Raw genomic sequence first — 24,051 nt, forward strand, 5'->3', positions numbered from 1 at the left:
AATTAGTTTTAAATTATTATCACTGTTTTTCATGCTCCTCTAGTGATATTTATCAGCTAACTTAGGACTTCTGGGTATCTTCAAGAATGAATATTAAGGACATAAAGTTTTATGTATATCATTTGCTTCTCTACTTCTGTCACCTTTTATTCCCTAGAATGTACCCTGGCAATCTTCAGTTATCCCCTTTTTTTATATTTTTTCCTGCTTCATAATTTTGTTTTAATTTATTCTCTTTGTCTCATCTCTTTGGTGGATAATCTTATAAATGACAAGGTCCCAAAGTTCTTAGAATTCCTGTGATTAATTCAAGTAATTTAAATAGTCTGATGTCTCTGACCTGTCCTGGTAGATGGACCTGGGGCTGCTACATTAAGTACATGCATTGCACTCTTCAGTCCATTCTCTCTTTTAGTTCCCTCCAACTTTTCTATGAGCTGATATTTGATGTGGCATATGGGGAGGACCGTGTGTCTTTAGTGACAGAGAATTTGAAAATATTTTAAGGTCTACTAAAACACAGTGTCCAGCACAGGGTACACTTGCAAACACTGGGCTCTTTGAGGTGGCTGGCAGGGGTACTGACCAGATTACAGGGTAGGTGCCTCTGCGGCAGGGCATTGCAGACTCTGGGTTGCTGGCCAAGCCTGTGCACTCCATGTGCTCCATGGGTCAGATGAGCATGTCCACAGCACACAGCAAGCACCTGGGCATGCCACGCTGCAGTCCCAGGCTGTGTGGAGAGGCTTTCCCTCTAGGGAAAAGACAGAGGAAGGAACATGGGCAGCTGGTTGGGATAGGAGCTGCTGAACTGCTCTGTTTGTGTCCTTACTGATTGCTCTGGAGCTGCTCTCAGCTTTGAGGCTTGGTCTGCTTGTGGGGAGTTCATGGCCAGAAGGGTGGAGTAGCTGTAGGAGTCTCTGCTCTTTGCAGCCTTAATTAGGAAGGTGAGGAGATGCAGTGGAGTGGTCAGAGGAGGGTACAGCCTTCTGGGCCCCTGTGTGGGCTGGTCACAGTAGCTGTAGCTGCTTCTTTTGGTATCATTGACCTTTCCTGCCTCTGTTAGGGGGTGTGTTAGGGGAGGGTACTCCAATGAGACCTGCAAGCAGGTCTCCTTCTTTCAGAGGCAGGGGATATTATAATATTGAATGTGTGATGCAGTGAAAATTTGATTTCTACAGTTAAATATAGATATGTATAATATGATGAATTGTAGCAAGGAAGTGTGAAGCAATAGCAAGCTTACTTTATACTGTGTATTAAATGGTTAAAATGGAATGGTTCTGATGGGTGCTTGAAATTTTCCCTATGTTATACTGACTTTTCTGAACAGGCTTACAAATGCAACCCTGGATTGATATTCTGTGGCTTTTTTACTCACATTCAGCCCAGGTGCCTTATTATGTCAAATCTCCTGAATATTTAAGTATATTTGGGATTTTGCATTTTAATGTTCCTTGTATATCACCAACACTATTCTCCATAAAATTTTCCATTTGCTTTAGTAATGCATGACCGAGGGATGTTTTCTTAGAGGGAGTATATCATCCAAATAGGCAGAAACACATTTGTATCTTGGGCACTTCTCCTTAAAATGATTCACAACAACACTGACAGAAAATATAAACAGGAGAAGTTTGGTGTTCTTTCTCATTACCAAAACCCATAAGTTTAATGGATTTAGGCCTCAGAGAAGCACTGTGGGGAAAAAAGTTCACTTTTATAATAAATTTAAATGTACCTTTAGAAGGAAATTATTATAGCATAGATATGTTTATCATGGTACTTGATAATTAGCTAAACACAAAGCCTTTAATGTCTTCATTCCCTTGTGGGAGTGTATATGTTTATAAATATGTGTAATGGTACTGCAAGGCAAGTTAATCAGTAATTTAATATTCTCTACTGATACTGATTACCTAATAATAAAATTGATTTTTAACCGTAGATAAGCAAGTTTTCAAAACAATTTTGCAGAATCAAATGAGGGCTTTTTTACACCTTTTTTTTTAATCTGAAATACTCTATTCTTGGAAAACAGCTTTACTAGGTTTCCAACCCTCCCCATATTTCTAATCTCTTTTTTTCTTATTTCACAGGGCAAGGGGCTTGTTGGGCCACCTGTAAGTATCAATTTTACAATTCATAAATATACTGGTTTGTTGTTTGTGAGAATTACATGTTCTCAGTCCTTGGATGTTTGTTACATAGGTATTATATTGTATAAAAATACTATTTACCTTGGTTGTTGCAGGGTCCAGCTGGTGCAGCAGGACTTCCTGGGGAAGTAGGTCGTGCTGGTCCACCTGTAAGTACTACTGTGTTTGCTGAAAATGCAGGTTTATTCAATTGCTAGAAGGTACTTAAAGAAAAAATGGGCCATCTAAATAAATTTGGGCTATCACATTGGGCCATCTAAATACCATTTGGGCTAACATTTTCAAACACAGCATTTTTCTTTTGCAGTGATCACTGGTGGAAGAGGGATTATGTTTGAAGCTCATCAGAAATTAGAACAATGAGTAGCACAAAGTCAGGGCCACCTGTCAGATTAGAATTAAATGTTTCAGAGTGTCCAACACTCTACTTCTCTTATTCAAGGAAAGTTGAAATCAAAAAGCAGACCTGGCAGAAATACAGGAAATGTAAACCTTGACTGCTTAAACACTCTGATTTTCACTTGCATATCAGTGAACATGGCAATTCAGTGTTCTGTTCTCTCACTTTAAGTGTGGCTCCATCTATTGACCTTACTGCTGAACTGTTTCACCATGCTTCTGTTTTGACAACACACTTTACTGAAATGGAAGCTGAAACCAATTGGTGCTTTTCTACTGGAAATCTGAAATAGCATTAAATTTTGTTTAATAAAACCTACTTTTAAATGCAAATCTAATCTGTCTGCAAGTCTAATCTGTCCCTCGGTAGCTACATAATTTCTCACTGTTGTTGTGTGCTCTGATTTTGTGACTGCTGTTTGTTATTATTACTATCAATCAACTGAATTATTTTACCCATTTTAAGGGAGATCCAGGAAAAAGAGGGCCACCAGGGCTACCAGGACCTCCAGGTCCTCCAGTAAGTGAATATGTTTAATATGTGCTTACATCTGAATTTTTGTTGTTGCTGCTTGAACAAAACTTCTCCAGCTGGAACAAAAGTTCTACAGCTGAATACTGATTTTAGGATATCAGAGAGATTTTGGTCTTCCAGTTAGAAAGCAAGTTTCCACTCTTTATTCTTATAAAAAGGCAGTTTGAAATGCAAATTTTGTAACTTCTCTCATGATGCCTTCCTATTCCTGTAAACTGCAAATACACAGGTTTAAATTCCCCTGTGAATGATAATACTGTAAATGTAGTCTTTGTTGGGCCTCACTGGTATTACCTCAGCAGAGGCAAGCTTTTCTCTGTTAGGAGAAGAAAAAAAAATATTTGGCTTGTGAGACAGAAATATACACTTCCAGGTGGGTTAAGTTCTAATGTATTTCTTGCAATCAGATCTGCTACTTGCAAGGAATAAAAGAAAGCTTTACAGTGGTGCTTTGCCTCTCCAGGGAAACAGCTATCTTTTTTCAGCCTTTTGGGAGGAGGGATGCGTGTTATGCCTTTATCTTGTGGCAATTTACCTGCCCAGAGAAATAAAATGGAGAGTTTGGCAAACACATCTCAGTCTGGGGGCTGGGAAATGCAAACCACTGGGAAAAGTGTTGTACTGATGTCTTTTTAAAAGCTGTACTATTCCTCTGCTGGGAACCTCCTTCCCCCACTCTTTAGGGACAGACCCTAAATACACGTGCTTTATTTATGCCATGTTTCTTGTTTTCATGAAAGCTGCCAGAGAATTGGCAGTGGCATTTTAAAAAACGTGAATGGTAAATTGAAGAAGAGTAGTTTGGAAACAAGTGGAAATGAGTTCTCAACAGTGGCATATAGCGCTTCTATTCCTTAAAGATCTGTCTGTTTTAGGTTTCTCGAGTGCCACAGTCCCACTCCAGTTGACAACATTATGGACCCAAATGGCTTGGCTTTTAAAAAAATCCTTGTGCTTATAAAACCATTCTTTCAGGAGCTCATTCCTGTGCTTTTCTCTGAAACAGTGTGTTCCCTCTCACAGAGCTTCAGAGAATCCAGCTGCTGCTGTGAAATAATCTTTCTCCCTGTTGTGCCTCATAAACCTCCTGTTAGCTTCCATCAAGTATTTGATTTAATATGAGAAAAGGCCTTCCCCCCACTGAGTCCATCTCATTGTACACTGATGTCTAGTTTATTGCAACTGTCATCTACCAATACTTTTGGGAAGATTGTTTTGCCTGTAAAAATAATTTTCTCTGTAAAGACCTGAATCTTTTGGTAAATGGCACTAAGTTATTCTTGTTATAGAAATTGCCTTGGTTTCTGTAGGAAACTAATGGGGTTTGGACATGTTTGTTCTATATTTAACAGAAAGTATATTTGAGGTAGTTTAAAAAGCAAGAGAAATATTTTGGGATTTTTTGAACAGTTGTTCTAAGGTAAAGGATGGGACCTGAAGTCCTGTAATAAAATCCTACAGTTAAGGTGCTTTTCATGTGAGAGATCCTTTGATTGATTGTATTTCTGATTCCAGGTTTAGATAGTAGTTTTGTCTGATCACTGTGTTGCCTAATGAGTCATGTCTCGTTATTTCTGTATTACTGACTTTGATGAATTTAATTTAATTTAGGGAACGATTGGCCTGCAAGATGGTGACTTGTTGGTAAGATTATTGTCCATGTTTTTATTTCTTTTTAAGTAATCTCAGGCAATCTTATTCAGCCTATGTGGTAATAACTATGTGAATGCTTTTCCAGTGTCCCAGTGCTTGTCCTCCTGGCCGCCCAGGACATGCTGGCTTAATGGGTATGAAGGTAAGAGAACTTGTTTGTTCCAGCATTCCTTCCAGAGGCGCCGTCTCAAGGCACTAGGGAGGGTAGTTGCTGACTTGAAAAAGGACATTTCCCTGTTAATTTCAAAAAAAATTGCATCACTGTGGTTGATTATGGTTATTCAACTCTTGACTGCCAAAATAACCTTGTTGTTGAAATCTCTTGCTACTTCTCTAACCTTCAGTGTAAAATTTATGTGTGGTCCTGAGAGGATTAGAGTATGTGAAGGATTGCTTCATTCACTTCCTGGATAATTTGTGGTCTGACTCCAGAAACTCTAAATATTTCCCCAGATCCTTAATCTTTTTGACTTCTTTTTCTCTTCCTGGGAGACCTGTAACATACTGAATGAAATTAACATGTTTTGAGTCTCATTTTAGCTAAGATTTTTTAAAATATATTCTTTACTGGGGTCCAGAAATACTGTTGACCTCAGCAAATTTTTATGGGATAACGTAAGAAGAAATACCAACCTGCCTAGAAATGCAGCCTTGTTAGATCCAGAAGCTGATATTTTGAGCATGCTACTTAATATGTAGTGTTTCCTTGACAGTTGAGGAAGGAGTACTCAATGGGATTTGAGAGGGAACAGCAAGACAGCTCTCAGCAGTCTATGTCTGTTTTGGAAAACTGTATTTTAATTTTGAATAGTCCCTATTTATTAATTTATTTTGGTTTTTTGTGTTTATTTTAGGGGCAAAAAGGTTCAAAAGGAGAGTCTGGTGAACCAGGAAAACAAGGTTATAAGGTAAAATAAAAAAAAAGAGGAAAAAACTGCTGTTTTTAGCAAACTAATAGTAGTTTAGCCTCATCTTCAAAAACAGTATTATATTCTAAGTATTAATTGTTTTAACAGAATGCATGAAGTGATACTACTTATCATGGTGCTCCAGAGTAACCAAAGGCACTTCTCTATTCTTTAGTCACCTGTACTATCTATTTATTGCAATGCACAAGTTATACTCCTCTTGCTTTTGATTTTGATCAATTTAATTATTATAGAACTTATGGGGAAAATTGAAGCTAAGTTTATTAATTGAAAAACTTTTAAACATTTGAATGCAGGATAATTCCCTTAATTTACCAAGTAAGCTGCAGCACAGGTGAATACTTGAATGAAGAATGAGAGGGAAAAATACATTTGAGAAGGAAAGGACATAGTGTAAGTTCATAAAGAGAGGCCAAATCTGATTCATCTTGAAAACTGAAATGTTAACTCTGTCAAGGTGTTTCATTTGAATTAACCTTTTTGTATAACCTCTTTAATATTGAAATTTTTACAAGAAATGTTCAGATTTGCACTGTTGTGGTCCGTGCTTCAACGTTGCAGGGAAAACCATTAGAGAAAACTTTTTACACTTTCAGCCAGGAAGAACAAGAATTCAGAGAATCATGTAATATTAAGAGGTTGGAATAGACCTTAAAGATCATCTAGTCCCAACCCCTCTGGAACACCTCCCACTGGACCAGGTTTCTCAGGGCCTTACCCAGCCTGGCTTTGAACACTGCCAAGGTTGAGACATCCACAACCTCCCCTGGGCAACCTGTTCCAGTGTCTCACTACCCTCACAGTAAAGAATTTCTTCCTACTATGTAACCTAAATTTCCCCTCTTGAACTTTGTACCCTTTACTCCTTGTCCTGTTACTACAGTTCCTGATGAAATCCTAAGATATTAATGTCAAGAAAAAATGGAATGACAGATTAAGGGTAAAATATCATTATTCTTTATACTGAGGTTTCTTTAAAATTACTATTTTGACTAATAATTAAATGAAATGTGAGCCTGAATGAGTATCTGTCTGAGAAAGTGGTGTGACTTCATTTGGATTTCTTTCAGGACATGGTGACAGAAAACATTAAGTAGGAAAGGCACCTCATACAATGACAGAGCAATATGCATGGTGTGATTGGCTACAGATGTATTCCTCTTGCTTTCCCAGGGTGAAGAAGGGGACCAAGGACCTAGTGGTGAAGTGGGAGCTCAAGGCCCTCCAGTAAAGTATTTCCTTTTAAAGTGTTACTCATTTTCTTCCTAATGACATATCTTTTTTTTCTGAATATTTTAAGAAAACAGATATTACAAAACCTCTATGCACCTTTCTCTTTATTCTGCCATCTTGCCTCTGAATCAAAGTAGAACTATTTAAGTCCCTTCAAAACCTACATTATTGCTTGGCACAAAGCTCCATATAGTTCTATGGAAAGGCTAACTTTAAAAACAATTTCACGTCCTAAATTTTGTGTTCTGCTTAGATTTTGGAAATAGTTGAATTTTTTTCCCTTAACCTTCACTATCCTTTTCATAATTTTGATGATGCTGACTTTATTGTGTTCAAAACACAATCAGCTGTGAAATTCTTAGCTGAGATTTGAGGATGAAGTTGCAACCACTGAAGAATGAGGGTTTTTTCCCCTGAAGATTTTTGCCTTTTGGCTTGCACCAGAAGTATCCTTCAATCATATCTAGTTATTTTCTTGTCCTGGATAACTGTGCTTCATTATGACACATACTTCAGCTTGTCCCCTGCGAGGAGCTCTTATGGTTACCATGACTGAAAAGGACTAGGGAACAGAATAAAAGGGTCATTCTAAGGAGGAGAAACAGGCATGACACCTTTAATTTCTATGGTTTATTTTCTGATCAGGTCTCATGCTTTTTTCTTAAGTGTAAAAGTATTTATTTAGTGCCATTGGTTTCCAGATTTGATGCTACAAAGGAGCTTACCTTAATGCACATGTTATCTAAATGCTAAATTACAGAATTCTCTATGAACATGAACATATGACAACATAAACCTCTGGATTATGACTAGAAAAAGGTAAAGAACAGACCAAATAAAGGAAAGGGTCAATTCCTTTGGATGCTTGATTCTGAGAAAGTATCCCTGAGGCCCTGGTGCCAACAAAGTAATTGTGTAAGAGGCAGCTTCTGCTGTCTGAAAGGCCTGTGGGGACCAATTCATTTCACTCAGTTTGGTAAAGTTCTTCAATCACTGTGAAATAACACAGTAGAATTAAAAAAACCAATTAAAGATTTACTTTTACCTTTTTTTTTGTGTTACTCATAACATTTCAATTTGTCACATACAAACAAACTCTAAAATCATTTTTTATTAAAAATTAGGATTCATAATATGCATTGATATCAGATAGACAACCCATGTGAAAAAGGACAAACAATTCTTTGGAGGCACGGATGGAGAGCCTGTAGACTCTGCTGTGTCTTCTTAGAGGCTCCTTACGTGAACGAATGAAAGAGCTTAAGCATCCAGTCTCCACCACAGCACCTGCAATCCAGCCAATATATTCCACTGACAAGATCTGCATAAGACAGCCATACCTGGGAGAGGTGTTGCTTTTGATGGAAAGTATTGGATACCACAGTGTGCCTACTTCCAGCTGTGGTCTCACAAGCAGGAGTAAACATGTTCATCTCCCTTGTGGGGCTGCTGTAGTGCTTGCTGCGTTACCATGATTTTCCCCACCTTTTAGGCTGACGAGGCTTCAAGGGTTCCGTGCAAGATTCCAGCCAGCTATGTGAGGAGCAAGTAGGGGCTGCCAATGTAGAATCTGCTCAAGGGCTGGGTTTGCCCAAGCTATGGGGAAGTGCCTGTAGTTGTTTCGATAATGCAGCTACAGGACAAGCATGTTATGGCTGAAGGTTTGGTCTCTGCAGGGAGGAGACATCTCAGGCAGTGTCAGTCTCTTGGGAAGAGGAAGACAGTAAAGCCAAATGTCCCACAACTTTTGAAGGAAAATGATGACAGCTGTGATGATAGTTATGATGCATGCTGCTCCATTAGGATGTCTACTTAATTTAGCCTCTTAGTGGACACATAAACTTAGCACTTGTACTCTCAAAAGCCTTGCTGTTTTTTATCTGCCTCTGGAACTCTGTAAAATCTCCTTCATCTGTCCAATTCCTCACTTAGGACAGCTTAGCACTTTTGCAGATTTGGCTATCACATGTTCCTTTCACACAAGCTGCAGGTGAGAGTGCTTCAACTCTGAGGCAACCAAGAAGAAAAATCAGTGGATTTTTTTCTGTCTTTATGGTGTATTTGTGGTTTTATAATACAGCCTGATAGTTCTGTTATTCTTTTTAAAATTCTAAATTTAGTAAAATATCAAATTACCATATAAATTAAGAATTCTAATACAGCAGCAGTTGGATTTCTCCTTTAGTACTAAGAAAATAGTAAAATAATCATAAAGAAAGGGTGTAGAACTCTTGAGTCTTCTGTCTGAAAATTAGGACAGTTCTGATGAGAAGAATTAAGCATAATTTGAATATACTTTTCTATTTCAGGGCATTCTAGGTATCAGAGGTATAACTGGTATAATGGGACCTAAAGGTACCAAAGTGAGTATTAACCTTTCTTTCTGTAAAATGGTCTATATTAAAAAAAAAAAAAAGTACAACTCTGAATGCTTTAAAAGCTTATTTAAGCTCCTTCTTTATTTCCCTTGTATTTTCTGTCTTCTACCAGCTGTATTTCCATAGCTACTGCATTTCTTGTTAGGAAGAAAGGTAGCTCAGTCCTAATTGATGAAGGACACCTTCTTTTTACTTCTTTCCCCCAGTCCTTGCATTTATGGTAGTTTTGCATGTATGCAAGTCTGTAATTTGCAAGAAAGCAAGTTATAACAATTACAAACTATAGCATATTTAAATTAAAGCTAAGACTTATTAAGTACTCCCTCATGTGATTTGTATCTTCCTAAAGCCTTTTACTTCCATCATCATTCCAGTTTTTGTTAGGAGTTTTTATTGAGAGTTTGTTCTTTTTCCCATTCATTCTTTGACATCTCTGTGTCTTAAATTGCTGCCAGTGGGATTAATATTTATTAGACTCTTACTTTGCTGGACAATTTTCCTTTTGTTTGTCTAAGTGTTTCTGTCTGTTATTTCAAACCTGGGTAGTCTCGTGATCTTGTTAAATCTATATAGTAAAAAATTCCGACAGGACAGCAATCCTGCCGTTGTCTCCTTCTCCAGAAGTCAAATCCTGTAAATCTTGTGAGCATCTGTCTTCAGAGATAACATCAAATTTCTCCTGATTATGAATCTTCTCACGAATGATCCTTCCTAATATCTTTGGTGTGTTTGCTAAGCTATTACTATCTTATACTTTGCTTTTCTGGCCTTTGTGTGTTATAATTCTTTGCAGTTATTTGTCTACATTTTCTGTAATATTTTGTCTACTTGAAACATTTACTATATCTGCTTGACTAAGGAGTTCTATGTTCTCTCTAAATCTTTTTTAAAACAATTTTTTTCTCTCCATTTACCTTTATTTACAGGGTAGTGATTGCGTTGTTTCCTTGAAACATATGTGATAAAAATAGCAGCACTATACTTGATGATTTCTCTGGATAATTTTTTCTATTATGTGGTGAAGGATACAGTATATTTAAAGAAGGCACAGAGATTTTTTGAAATAACATGTAAAGGTCTACCTCCTTCCTAGATTTTTTTAGAGAATTATCTGACTTGTTTTTTGACTGATGATTTTTAATATTTAAATATATTTGCTTTCATATCTCCCTTAAAAATCAAGATAAATGAAGAAAATTGGCTTTTTTTTTTTTTTTTTTTTTTTGCTATAAAGCTGTTTCATCTGTAGAGACTTGGCAGCTCCTAGCAAAGCAAGACACATACATTGCTACTGCTCCAGCAGTTCGCTTTAATATCTTGTGTTATCTATTTGTTTGGTAGGGAGCTCGTGGTCTTGATGGTGATCCTGGTCCCCAAGGTCTTCCTGGTGCACCTGTAAGTAGAGTGTGGGGTTGTCAAACACTTCCCACTTAGTGCAGCTTTGCAGCTGTGAATCCAAGAAGCTTCTGATTAATCAAATTCTATTGATTCCCCACAGGTGAATAAATGATATTATTGATGTCAAGTCAGTAATGTCTTAACCTTCCCAAAGAATTTGAGGTAGATGAACCCATTTTAACTTAGTATGTTATGGTTTCCTCTTCCTGCAGTGCATTAGGGTGGCTTGGAATTTCTCAGATATCAAACTGGAACAAAACACTGTAGAGGGCAATTTGGACCATTTTTGTTGGAGGTTTTTATTGTGTGTATGTGTTTTATTTGTTTGGGGTGGTTGGCTGTTTATTTGAGTATTTTTTCTTAAACTCCTCCTTGCTCTCTGCTTCCATAGCTGGAATTTGTGCTTGGAATAGCTAGTAACTCTGTGTTAAACCAGTGCAACATAATTTGCTTAGACACTCCTGAAATCTCAGGTGATGATGGCTTGAGATGTGTTTTCTAAAATATATCTGTCAACTGCAGTTTTAAAATACTGCATTTTTAAATGTAGTGTTACTTTGAGTTGTCTACTTTCACCAAGTGTGAATTGTACTTGTTGATTTTCTGAGAGTTTTAGCTAAAAAATACAAAGATGTTTATTCTCATTTTATTTCTAAAATATTTTGTTTTCTGTAGGGGGATCAAGGACAGAGAGGTCCACTAGGAGAGGCAGGTCCAAAGGGAGAAAGGGTGAGCACAGACACATTTTGACTCTTGTCGACTTGCAAACATTAGTTACTTAATAGCATATAAGCAGTGCATAACTGGTACTCTCCAAATAATGTGTGTCTGAATGAGTATACATTGACATTCTTTTAATTTGCCATTTCATTGTCTTTAGCTTAATTGTTAAATACTGTTATTATTCTTAGGGTCCTCAAGGTACAAGAGGAATAAATGGCCTCCCTGGACCTAAAGGAGAGCCTGTATGTATATTTAATTTATTTGTTTTCTTCGTTCAATGCTACTTTGCATATTAGTGCTTAGGCAAAATCTTTTCAAAGTTAGAATAATTTTTTATTTCTTTTTTCAAGGGTTTACCAGGAGTTGATGGCCGTGAAGGGATCCCAGGCATGCCTGGAGCTAAAGTAAGACCCAATTGGGCTGTTTGTGAGCTTTGGTAGTGTCCTAGATTTGTTCATTAATTTGTGGCTGCTGCTCATGGCTTTATGCACATTATTAGGGTAATTGAATTAACATTTCTGTACTACGGATCCAAAAGTATGTCAACTCTGTGTTCCAGAAATAAAATTTTCCATCATGTTTGATTTACGTAAATTACAACTTAAAATATTTTACAGGGTGAACCAGGAAAACCTGGAGCTCCAGGTGATGCAGGGCTCCAGGGATTGCCAGTAAGTATCAGGTATTTTACCTTTGAAAGGTAGGCTCAGTTCAAGTCATAGAAAGGCTGTGTATTGCTTGATTTGACCCTGATGTTGGAATAATTCTAGTGAAAATCTAAGCTCAGGGGAGAGTGTGTGTAATGCAAGGGGAAATTCTGCTATGTGTATGCAAAACCTTTGCACAGCAGTCTAGACCTTCTCAAGGTGCCATTGTGGGGAACTTGGCCTCACAAAACATTCATGGCCAGGATGTGACTCTTATGTTTCTCCTACCTGAGACCCTGTGGATCCTGTGGTGTGACTCCGTAATTAGAGCTGGTCTCATTGTATTGACTAGGGCCCAGCTATTCCCAAACTGAGCAGGAAAAGCTGAGCTGCTAGTCTGACATAGCAGCTTCCATGAACAATCATCCTTTGATATTCTGCTGGCTCAGAACATCTGGAATGCATCATGCTCATACTTCTTTCTGTGGGTGTCTTGGAGGTCTCCAGTGTATTCCCTGTGGGGAACTTACAGGGAATCACTGGTGCTTTATGGGCTCTCTCAGAAGGTAATCCTCGTGCATTAACTAAGTCTGGAAACTCTACCAATCTAAACTGTACCAAATCTAAATATAATCCTCTTTAAAACACTTTGCTATAGGAGTAATTGTGAGGAACAGTGATGGAGATGTTTTAAAACAGGACTAGACATAAATTTGTAATACAAATGAAATCCTAAGCCTGGAAGACAATTTAGTAAAAGTATGCTTGCTATGAGCTGTTGCAGAGAAGTGAGGAGGGAACGAAAAAAGTCCAAAGGTATCTGTAAAACTCTGCACCTCCAGTCTCAGCATACTGACACAAACATGTATTTCTAGTCTAAGACAGAAAAAGTCACAACTCCTCACCTATCCATGCTCCTTTTGCAATTTATGAAGTAAAAATAGTACTCCTTATCTGTTACTTTGTACACAGAAAGAATTCAAGCTTGGTCCCTTATTGAATAAAAGTGCTTTAATATCAAATAAAAGGATTAGAAATACTCAAGCATGAGAGAGAATTTTTTTAACACAATTTCCAGTCACCTTAAAAATAAATAAATGTAAATCCTTTTTCTTTCAGGGTTTCCCAGGCTCTCCAGGTATGAAAGGCATTCCTGGCCCAAAGGTAAAACATCTTGAGTATTGTCTTTCTTATTTAAAGCAGAAATAAAGTGCTAAAGTATAGAAAATTCAAAAGTGTTCAATGAAATTGTACTAACCTTCTCACGTTAAGAGACAAACCTTAGGCTGAAAGAATTAAATACAGTTTTTATTCAACTTTGGCTTGTATCTTTTCATGATACTTGTGCTACATTATGTGGTTTTCATTATTCTAGGCATTAAATAATACCTTAAAAAGGCCATTTCTTTTCAAATTTGTGGAAATCATTGTTAGAGTTCCTACCTCACTACATTTTGAAATTAACAGTCTTGTAATAAGAATAATATTTATAGCTACCCTAGGCTGATTCAATCACAGGGGTTGTGATCTCTATTTAGGTAGCACCAAATTGCAGCATCAGTTCCAATTTAGTTTAAAAAATTGTAAGATTGAGACCATGGAATGTTTCAGACAATGGTGTATGACTTTAGCTGTAAGTAATTGAAAAAGAAAACTAGACTGAGACATGATTTTTGTCTGAAATTACATGGAATGATATTGCCTTCTGTGATGTGAAAGCAGCAATCAAATCTGTTTGAGATTTGTCAGCACATAAACAGCAAAGGAACTGAAATCTGACTTTTGAAAAATTAGATAGAAAGGTTTGGTAAAAGTTAAAAGAACACCAAAAATAAGGCAGAAGTTGAAAAATGAACAAAGGCTGATTTTGTTTAGACCTTATAGCTTTACTTATTTTATTTTTTTATTTTAAAATGGAAGAGCAAACCATTGGCTCAGCTAATATTTTTCATCTTTTGCCCAACAGGGTAATAAAGGTCCTCCTGGGGTGCCAGGGTTAATGGGAAATCCTGGTAAACAGGTAAAACCATTAATCTTATACTAAAGATCTAGAAAAATGTGTAAAAAGAAATCACTTTTCAAATTTGTTTCATTTCAAATTTCTTCCCCAAAACAGGGTCAGCAGGGCCCAGAGGGAGAAGCAGGTCCAACAGGACCCCGGGGACCACCAGTAAGTATGGAATCAATTCCTAATTGAGCATAGGTAAAATTGCAGGGCTGCTGAATCTATAGCCACAAGATAAAATTAGTATTTATCATAAGTTCTAACTTTTGAGGTAAATACCAGTTCTTCACCTTCTGTACCAAGGGGATGTGCATCATCACATAGAGAAATACAGTCCTATATGTGTCCAGTAATGTCCTGTGGTTGTGTTTGGTTTTGGTGACAAGTTAAATTTTTAACCTTTGTTTATATTCTTCTTGTTTTTGTATTTAAATATGCTCAGTAAAAGCCAAAACAGAGGAAATAAATGTGTTTTGTGACGAAAAGCTGGAAAAACCTCCTGTTCTTCTGCTGCAACAGTCTGGTTGGCTTTATTAGCATCGATATAGTGGTGTGAAGAATAGCATTTATCTTTCTTTGGAAACACTGCTGTTGTGATTTCTTTCCCTGGAGATTTTCCTTAACACTGGAAAGATTTGGAAGACTGGAGAAATTGCTGCTGGGCAGGTAGCTTTCTGCAGGAAATAAATCTGCTAAGAAAAGTGAACTGATGGTATTTGTTAAGGCTCGGTTTTGAGGACAAAGAGCAAGTGGATTCTGGAGAGAGCAGATCACTGCTTTCTGATGCTCTCTAGAGGGGACCTGTCATGGTTTGAAGCTGCATAAGGCTGATCTAATTTCCCTTTGCTGTCAATCCTTCTGGATGGAGAGGGATGAGAGGATCAGTGACTTGAAGAAAATTTTCATGCACAAATACTCACTCTGATGACATTAACCAGGCTTCAGGCACTGTAAGCAATTGCTTTTCCAGGCTTCCTTCTTGCCACTGATACCCTGGGGATGGCTTCCTGGAATTTTCTGAGCTTCTGCTGTGATACAATGACACAAGTTTTGCTCATGCAGTTGTAGAGTTATTCTCATACAAGGTTTAGTGAGGTACTGTCTGTGATATATTTGTAAGGATCAGGAATAGCTCATCAGAATTAGCTCCTAAACGTACACCAGCAGTACCCAAGTAACAGATCCCATTTCCTTTTTTTTTTTTTTTTTTTTTTTTTTTTTTTTTTTTTTTTTTTTTTTTTCCTCTTGGTTTTTTATATTTGTAAGGATCGGGAATAGCTCATCAGAATTAGCTTCTAAATGTACACCAGCAGTACCCAAGTAAGAGATCCCATTTCCTTCTTTTTTTTTTATTTTTATTTTTTTTTTGCCCTATGGTTTATGCTATCAGGTGCTAGATGTATTCATGAGGTCATATTTATTTTGGACAGTCTTTGCATTGCTGCTGTGTCCACAGCTGCCTAAGGATAATACAGAAGGGGGATTATAAGAACATTTACTAGGATGGAATACAGGTATCTTCAGCAAACAAGTTTTTGTTTTTGTCTTTATTTTTGTTCTTTGTATTTAAAAGTGTTGGGTACACTTGAGAAGTTTTTCAGCCCTGTTCTTAGGCTGATAATGTACACTTGTGACAGGAACAAGAGTTATAATTGAATCAGACCAAAGTAATTGCCCACTCTGATAATGCACTGTAATCTGCTGAACTATTCTTTTAATCCTTTCAATGTGAACATGAATTTACAAAATCAGCAGTCCATAGAACAGGGGTTGACACACGAGGTTAATTATTAGTAACCCTGTAGATGAACAGAAATACTTGAAGCAGATTAAATACAGTGATTTTTCTCTTTATCATTCTAGAGACCAGAAAGACATCTGGATTCCTTGCCTTTATTTTCTCTGTGTTTACAAAGTGCACTCATTTTGGAAAACATGTAAATATTAGAACCAAAGCATAGAAAGAAGAGTTTTGGTCAATACAACATGGAGAAAAGTAAATTATTGGTTATGAAGTAAGCTTGTATGTAGTCCATCAAGCAGTAAGCTACTTCTCATCTGTATTTCCTTAAAGCTATAAAGAGCCTTGGATAATAACTGTGTTGGCTCTCATCAGAGAGGCAGCATTAGGCTTCAGGCAGCATATGACTGGAATAACTTTCTGGTTTTTTTGGTGTTTTGTTTTTTTTTTTTTTTTTTTTTTTTTTTTTTTTTTTTTTTTTTTGAGGAACACTTTACATCTATACAAAAAAGGAGAATGATGAGCGTTTTTTATTTAGGAAGAATGCAGTGTTGAACTATTGAACTTCAGAGAGCTTTGGTCTAAGCTGGGTCAATATTTATTTCCAGGGCAGAATAAAGAATGTTTTCTCTTTCTTCTGCAGCATGTACATGCAGCAGATACATTTGAACTTCAGCTTTTAGGAATCTGCCCTTCTATTTCTAGGGGGAAAAAAAATCAGCTAGTTAAATCATTCTACGTGGCATGATTTTCAAACTTCTAAAACTAGACAATTTGGCAATAAGTTGAGAAAAGCAATTATAATTCAATTATAATTGTTATAAAGAGAATTTTTCGTATATAATTTTTTTTGTTTGTTTCCTAATTTGAAATTTTTTCACAGCTTTAACACTTGCTTGTTTTAGACCAGAGATGCACAACCAAATGCTTTCAAAGCCTGAGGAATTTATGGTTACTATTCAGATATTTTTCTTGGCCTATTTATTCTTATTTTAAATTACCCACTTTGTAAGTATCTGCAGTTCTTTCCTTTTTCCTCTCTCCCTTAGCTTCATTTTCTTCTTGATATAGAAGACTCAGGTAGAAGTTGGGAGGGATTGGACTTACTTCTTGGAGAAAGAAAAAACCTTGATATTTCGCAGGATATGGGGAATTGCAGTCCCCTAATATATTGGTTGCACTGCAACAGGCACATGGAATCCTCTTCACTCCCCTATTTCACTTACCCCTGTTCTTTCCATTGCAACTGTGTGAGACAACACGGCTGGGAGCTCCAGCAGGGCCGGAACTCCAGAGGAAAGGACATCTGGGGAAGGTCTGTGGGGGGATAACAAGAGCTGACTCTGCTGATATGGCCAGCAGGCTGGTATTTGCATTAGGGAAAACCTACATGCCTGCATTTGTGTTATATTTAAAAATCATGGGGCTTTTCAGCTTTTTCTCCTCGCAAAAGACATTTTTTGAGAGAAGATTTTCGCCTCAACTAGTGTGTAGTTTTTTGAAAGGTTACACAAGAGAGCACTATCATCAGTGGCTCTGTGGGACAAATAATACTTTTGTACTGTTTGCCAAATAACTTGTAGAGTCCTCTGTCATAAACCATGTTATTTCAGTGTATTTTTATTGTTAAACAGCTGTTGGAATGTAGTTGGAAGATATTGTTACTAAACAGAAGCTTTTCAAAGTTTAGCCCTCTGTGCATCTCTAAACTTTCACAGTTTCACAGGGCAGATACTAAATATTTGATTACTAGCTCTGGTTAAAAACTCATGGAATATTCATGTGTTAGGAGACTTTTCCCTCACCTCTGACATAGATCCCTAGGAGAAATTTGCTTAAAAAAGGTATTATTTTAGTCTATTATTGCTTTTCCTTAAAAAAACTTCAACTTGCAACTGAGTGGGTAGGGAAAAAAACCCATCCTTTTGCTATTCATATGTTCAGTAAACTGGAAAAACAACTGGAGCAATGTGAAAATTTTGCATTTTCTTTCTAAATGGAACGTATTCTCCACCCCACTCCTGTTTAACCTTATGTTTACTTCACATTGTTCTAACCAATCCAAGTAATTACCAAACTCGTTTGTGATTTAAACCTTTCTAAGTCAGTCATCGTGGCAGGTGAGCCAAGGGAAGGAATTCTCAATGTGGGAGTGTCATTCCTAATCAGTGGAATTTAGTCATGCTCCCTAAGCTGCTTAACCATTTTCTTTCATATTTGCTGAGATTTAGTAATCTAATTTAGTTTCTGCAGAAAATACTGACCCCTGCCTCTGCTTTTTCATCCCTTGCTTTTCTTCAATTATTTAACCTATAAATTGCTAACATTTTGAGAGCTTGTATTGCACCCTGTGGTTTTGCAAAGAGCTTGTAATATTGAAGTAATCGCTTAAAGTTCAGTATGTGTCTAGCAAATTGAGCAAACTTGATGTATATGCAGGCCAGCATTCATACATGTTGCTTTGTAATTAGGAAATAATACATGTTTTCCCAACATTAACAACACAGACTAAATATCCAGCTGCCCAAGATTTGATACCATAGCCCCTCTGAGAGACTTCTGAGGGGCCCTGGTCAGCTGGGCTGACTTCCTCTTTGGAAGTGCCTCACTATAAAGAGAAAACCTGGAGAGTACCTTGGATTTACTACTCAAATGTCACACAAAGTTAGAGGAGAATGCTGTTTTCAACATCTTAAGTTACTTTCAGCTAAATAATTTTCTGGTCTTTGAAGATATTTCTGTCCTGCCTATGCTGCAATGTAGTTTAGTTATAGTAATTAAAATGTAGATTTTCTATCATATTCCTTTTATGTGACTGCAACTGAAATAATATGTCAGTTTCTGTAGCTCTTAATGGTAGGATGAAATGTCCTTGTCTCAGTTTATATGCTATGTTTAGGAATTAGTGGACATGTTTTTATACATAATTTCAGAGATCTTCCACAAGTGGTGTCATAGTTTACATTTAAGGTAGAGCTAAAGGGGTTACTTAGCATTAGAGTGTTTATAGCAGAGTCAAAGGGGCAGGGCACATTTCCATCTTGGCTGGTACTTTTTATCCAGCAAACCTAAGCCTCTAGATGAATGTGACAAAATTTTTTGACCCTGCCAAATTCCACAGCATGGTCTGTACAGGGTAGCACTTTTTCTGTCATGCTTGCACACTACATATCCCAGTCAAACTTTATAAGCTCCAAGCCTCTTCCCTTCTCCTGGTATCCACCCTGTCTTCTTCAACATGGCCATGTTCTTGTCTTGTACCTCTTTGTTTACCCCTCCACCTCCTCAACTTTCTTTGAATTTTGGGCATGGTAGACCTCTGGATGTCAGCAGATATCGCAGTGTTGCCTTCTCCTAAGCAGTGTAGACAGTAACCTGGGTAAAAAAATGGATTTGTTATGGAGTTAGTGTACCAAAGCTGTCCTGGACTTCAGCTAATGCTGTAGTCACAGTCAGAATGAAAGGTCTCTGCCCTCTAGACTTGACCACAGTATCACTTATGAAGGGAATGACAGCTAGTGGGTTGCTGCTTCTGCCCAAAGCATTGTTAAGAGAAGGGGACATTTCATGCTGCATCTACCTCTTACCATTATCCTGAGCAGTACAATCTAATTATTACTCTGGCAAAGTTGCAAAGTTATATTTAAAGTCTCAGAGAAAGTAACTTGTATATTTACTCTTCTATCAAATATTATTTTACATACTTGGATGCTTTTCAATACTGTATTGAGGGTTAAAGAGTCCTGGTGATGCTTCTTTGGATAAATCCTTGCACTTAAATGAGTATTTCCCCTGAGATCTTGCATGACAAAAATTTGGTAAGTTCAAGTCTCATAAGTGTTTAGTTGATAAATGGGTTACATTTTGCAAAAAAATTCTATTTGGCAGTCCTGTGGCATATATTTAATAATATATAGCAAATTACTTATAATTAGTGACAAATTTAAGTGAAAACTTTAAATAAAGGGTTTTTACAGTATATGCTGTGAATTCCATCTCAAGTGATTGTAATTATTGTTTCAATTATCTGGGCAACCACTTACCTGGAATGTATTCTCATTCTTATTATTGTTCCACTCAATTGATGAACAGGAAACCAATAAGCCAGTGAAACTCTCTTAGCATGAGATTGCATTCTGTAACTGTTTGTTTGTGAGAATTCTACAAAAGGATCAAGTCTTCAAAATTTCAGTGAGGATGAAAACCATCCCAGAGAGCTTAAGGGAAGGTCAGCTGTAAATACTGTAAGGTCTTCTTATGTATGTTACATTAAAAGGCTGAATATAACAGATCTGTGAGAAAGACATTAAATCTTGAAATTTATTGAGTGGTTCAGCCATTGTGCCTTGAAACAAAGGGAAGGTAATTTTTGTGGTAACCACAGTCTAGCACAGGAGCTATGGAAAGGCTACATCCTGGTGGTGTTCAGATTGCAGTGCTGTGCCACCATTTCACACTTACCATTTTGCACGTGCCGTTTCCTTGAGGCATGGAATGTTCACCAGCATGGATGCAAGCTGGTCTGTCTCAGCTCACTCCAAACTTGAGTGGCTTCTTTCCCTCTTTAAGCGTATCTAGGAAAAGCACAGATTCTGAAGTGTGTCAAAAGTGCATAAAACCATACAGATTCTGGTAGTCTTTTTGCTAAAGCCAGTGCAGCATGCCTGTTGGTTTGTGGGTGGCTTGAAGCTATGCACTCTTATACAGAGGGCTGCTGTATGGGAAAGGTAGGCTGAGGACGTGGCCAAACTGCCTTCTGCTCTAATTCCTGCCTGTAGTGACTTACAGCACAGAGGAACATTTCATCTGGCCAAGAACAGATGTCAACACCTGAACCAGCTGATACAGAAACCCTCCTACAGGCTGTGGGGAAAATGAAGGTGCTTCTAGGACATGACTTATGTTGCATTTTAAATGTTTACACGAGGACATTTCAAGATGCCCTTTCTTTTTCTTCAAAACTATGACTAAGCATCTTACTGTATAACCTAGTCTGGTATAATTTGGAGGAAGCATTGCAGTCTTTCTAGTTATACCAGGTATGGGATTTCTCGTTCTTTGGGTTCCAGTTATTCTCTTACTTGCTAAAAGACAGCTGCAGATCTTGCAGTGGTGGCCCATAGTTTGAAATAATCTGTCCTTACAGACAAAATATCAATGATTACAAGGAGATACTACGCATTTGTATTCTGGTCTTCTGTAAACTAACCTCCTTCTTTGCCCCCTTAGAAAAGAATTGTGTTTGACAAACTGCCGGTGCTGTGCATTTGACAAAAGATTTTTTTCTGCATTTGAAATAAAATGAAAGTTTTTCCTTGAATTTTGTGTGATCAGCAGAACTTTTGATGTACTTAAGAGGTTTATTATAAGATTTTAACTCTCTGAAGATTATACTGCTTTTGATTCATCTCTGTGTAGTAATGACTGTTATGGGTCATGAATGACTGATATGGGTTTCATGAAAATGATATGAGAAACAAGATTCTAATGTTGATCATAATTTTAGTCTTCATCTTTCCTGCATCAGAAATATAGCAGCATTCCAGGTCAGAGATGTAGTTCAGAATATTGTGATTAAATAAAATTGTAATGCATGTTCTGGGTTGTAAGATGAAGGTGAGTTAGGAAACACTTTTCCTTTCTCTCTTTTTGTTTTAACATAAAAAAGCTTCTAGAAATTATGCAAAGTGCTTTAAAGTAATAGGCATTTTAACACCATAGGATATTTTGAAGGCAATTAATTGAAAAGTCTCTTTATGTTTGGTTCCGTGGTCTCTCCAGGATACCTAATTATTTTTTCAATTGTAGAATTAGCTTTCCTAAGCTTGTGTGAGAAGTTGTCATTGCATTTATGACCTAGTGTAAAAGGCCATGTCTGCCATCTCCTTTTATTTAGCATACCACAACATTTGACAATATTGTAGTTGTTATGAAAATCTCCCTGTATTTAAAATTATTGACTGCACGCAGCACTATAATGCTAAGATCTGCTTTAATCTAAAATTGTCTGTCATTGCATAATATTTGTCAACTTGCATAACTAATAACTTAAATTCTTGACATTTTATGATCTTAAATGTTGTATCTTTCTTTTATTGCAAATAGTGCTTACATAGTCACACTGAATTTAAGAAGAGTTTCATGAGACCAAAGCTTGTGTTGGGAGACTGTTTGAATTTATCTGTCCAGGGATATGTGAGAGTAAAGCTGTAAAATTGAGCTGTTCTGAAAAATTTAATCATATGAGACAAAATCTTTTGAGGAAGGTACTTTAGTTCAAAAATTGTTTAAAATATTTGCAAGTTTGGCTCAAGGTCAGATTTACCCAGAGTGTGTATTCAAGTGCTGCAATAAGAAATGGAGTTGTAACACTAATGTGAATGTGTGATCTGAATGGAAGTGAAGATGTAATAGATGCAGTAAAGCATGTATTTGTGGTTATCACTGTAATAAATGGTGGCTTTTAAAAGTTACCTCTCCCTATAACACTCTAGACTTTTTTTAAACCTGAATGGGTTTGTTAAGCATTACTTCATCGCTTTTCACATTTGTGCATTAGGGATCAGATGCTTTAAGTATGTAGCATATAGGAAGGAGCTCAGGTGATGAAACTAAGCAGAAACCTAAAGTTAAGTGTGCCTGCCAGAGTTGCCATAATGAAGTGATTATGTTTGTGACAGGTAACTCTCTGGTGTGATCCCATGAAGGAAACTTCATTTTGCTTAATCACTCAGCAAAATTATTTACTTGAATTATTTAATGCCAAATAAAGGTTATATGCCATGGTTAACTAAAAATGTTTACTCTGAAAATTTCACTGGTTTTAATGCCTATGGTATTTTTGAACTATGAAAAAGAAGTTTCAATTAAACTCAACAGCTAAGTAGTGTAAGTCACTTAATATTAAGAAAAAAAAATCATACTTTATTCCCAGATCACAAGAAGAATTCCAGGAAATAATGTTGTCCCTCTATTTTTGCTTCCAGGGTAGCAGAGGGGAGACAGGTCCTGCAGGTCCTCCAGGTTTACCAGGGAAGTTGGTAAGCAGTTTACTTCCATATTCAGTACTCATGTTTACTTTCAAGGACCTGTAGTATCATCTGAATTACACTTACCCATTTATACGTGCAGGGAACCGAAAATAACATTGCAATGAGTGGTGGTTCAGTTTCTTTTTCAGTCCTCTGTGACTGTGCTAATATTAGAAAATGCTGTCTTAAATTACATGGAGATGTGTGTGATTTTTTCTTCTACTTGATAAACCCATAAATCCTATGACATGCAAAGCTGAGCGGCACACTCTTGTGTGGGCTCCTGGGAACAGGAGCAGTGAGAGACAGGCTTTCTGCTAACAGCTACGTGAAACTAATGAATGGAGCACATTATGAATGCCACCTTTTACCAGAGCTCCAGCAGTATTTACACAGAATCAGTCAGAGGAATAGCTGGGGAGGTCTTGGCTGAAAGAGCCTACTGTTACAGAGGAATGTGCAAATCGCAGAGTGCAAGATCTTGGGAAGGATTTTTAAGAGAACCAGTCTGTCGTTGAGGGACTGGAGGGTAGAAAACCCTGTAAGTCATTTCTGTTGTGCTTGTCAGCAGTAAATTCATAATAACATTCTGTTTAAAGTGCCGTACTTCGGATCAGCTCAATTTGCATCAGATAATCCTCTTTCATCAAGCTCAGTCTGTTCTGGGAATAAGGTTTTGCCCTATCTGCTTCAGGGTATGACCCTTAGTTGTTCATTCTAAACAAGATTGGCTAAGTTTACATCCTTGACTTATTTTCACAGGGTCCCCAGGGTAGTATTGGACTTCCTGGACTGCCTGGTCCTCCAGGCCTTCCTGGTGGTAAAGGTGACCGGGTAAGAAATGCACTTGTACATGCAGTTTGGTGTCAGGAGTAAACACAACAAGTTGAGCACTGTTTTCAGTTTTTCCATTAATTAATATATGTTTTCTTGTTTTGTATGTAGATGTTTAACTGCTTGAAAGGGATGCTCTTCGTGCCCATTAACTACTTGTAGCTCATAGACGTGTAAAGGAAAATCTTGACAGTGCCACTTAGGGGACTGAAATAAGATTACTGGTATATAAATTATTTCAGTTTTTAAAATTTGAATAATTTAAAGACCTAAATCGTACTGCAAATCACTGGCACAGCCAGATATGAAATGGTCAGTCAGGATCTGTGGTCACTATAGAGCTTTGCAACTTCGACTCTCACCAACAGTAGTAGTGATGCCTGTTA

At 37.2% G+C, this 24,051-nt stretch overlaps 1 protein-coding gene across 1 annotated transcript in view; it reads left to right on the forward strand.

The window, feature by feature from the left end:
- Window positions 1-24,051, forward strand: part of COL9A1 (collagen type IX alpha 1 chain) — a 60,686-nt gene that overhangs the window by 22,118 nt on the left and 14,517 nt on the right. The window contains exons 13-30 of the mRNA XM_041410674.1: window positions 2,100-2,123; window positions 2,255-2,308; window positions 3,025-3,078; window positions 4,705-4,737; window positions 4,832-4,888; window positions 5,601-5,654; window positions 6,849-6,902; window positions 9,218-9,271; window positions 10,628-10,681; window positions 11,360-11,413; window positions 11,596-11,649; window positions 11,758-11,811; window positions 12,025-12,078; window positions 13,174-13,218; window positions 14,021-14,074; window positions 14,171-14,224; window positions 22,787-22,840; window positions 23,594-23,665. Of these exons, the coding sequence (XP_041266608.1) occupies window positions 2,100-2,123; window positions 2,255-2,308; window positions 3,025-3,078; window positions 4,705-4,737; window positions 4,832-4,888; window positions 5,601-5,654; window positions 6,849-6,902; window positions 9,218-9,271; window positions 10,628-10,681; window positions 11,360-11,413; window positions 11,596-11,649; window positions 11,758-11,811; window positions 12,025-12,078; window positions 13,174-13,218; window positions 14,021-14,074; window positions 14,171-14,224; window positions 22,787-22,840; window positions 23,594-23,665 (933 nt within the window). The remainder of the gene's footprint in view (window positions 1-2,099; window positions 2,124-2,254; window positions 2,309-3,024; window positions 3,079-4,704; window positions 4,738-4,831; window positions 4,889-5,600; window positions 5,655-6,848; window positions 6,903-9,217; window positions 9,272-10,627; window positions 10,682-11,359; window positions 11,414-11,595; window positions 11,650-11,757; window positions 11,812-12,024; window positions 12,079-13,173; window positions 13,219-14,020; window positions 14,075-14,170; window positions 14,225-22,786; window positions 22,841-23,593; window positions 23,666-24,051) is intronic.

This window comes from Onychostruthus taczanowskii, unplaced genomic scaffold (genome assembly GCF_017590055.1).
Source record: "Onychostruthus taczanowskii isolate IOZ18803 unplaced genomic scaffold, ASM1759005v1 scaffold33, whole genome shotgun sequence".
NCBI lineage: Eukaryota > Metazoa > Chordata > Aves > Passeriformes > Passeridae > Onychostruthus > Onychostruthus taczanowskii.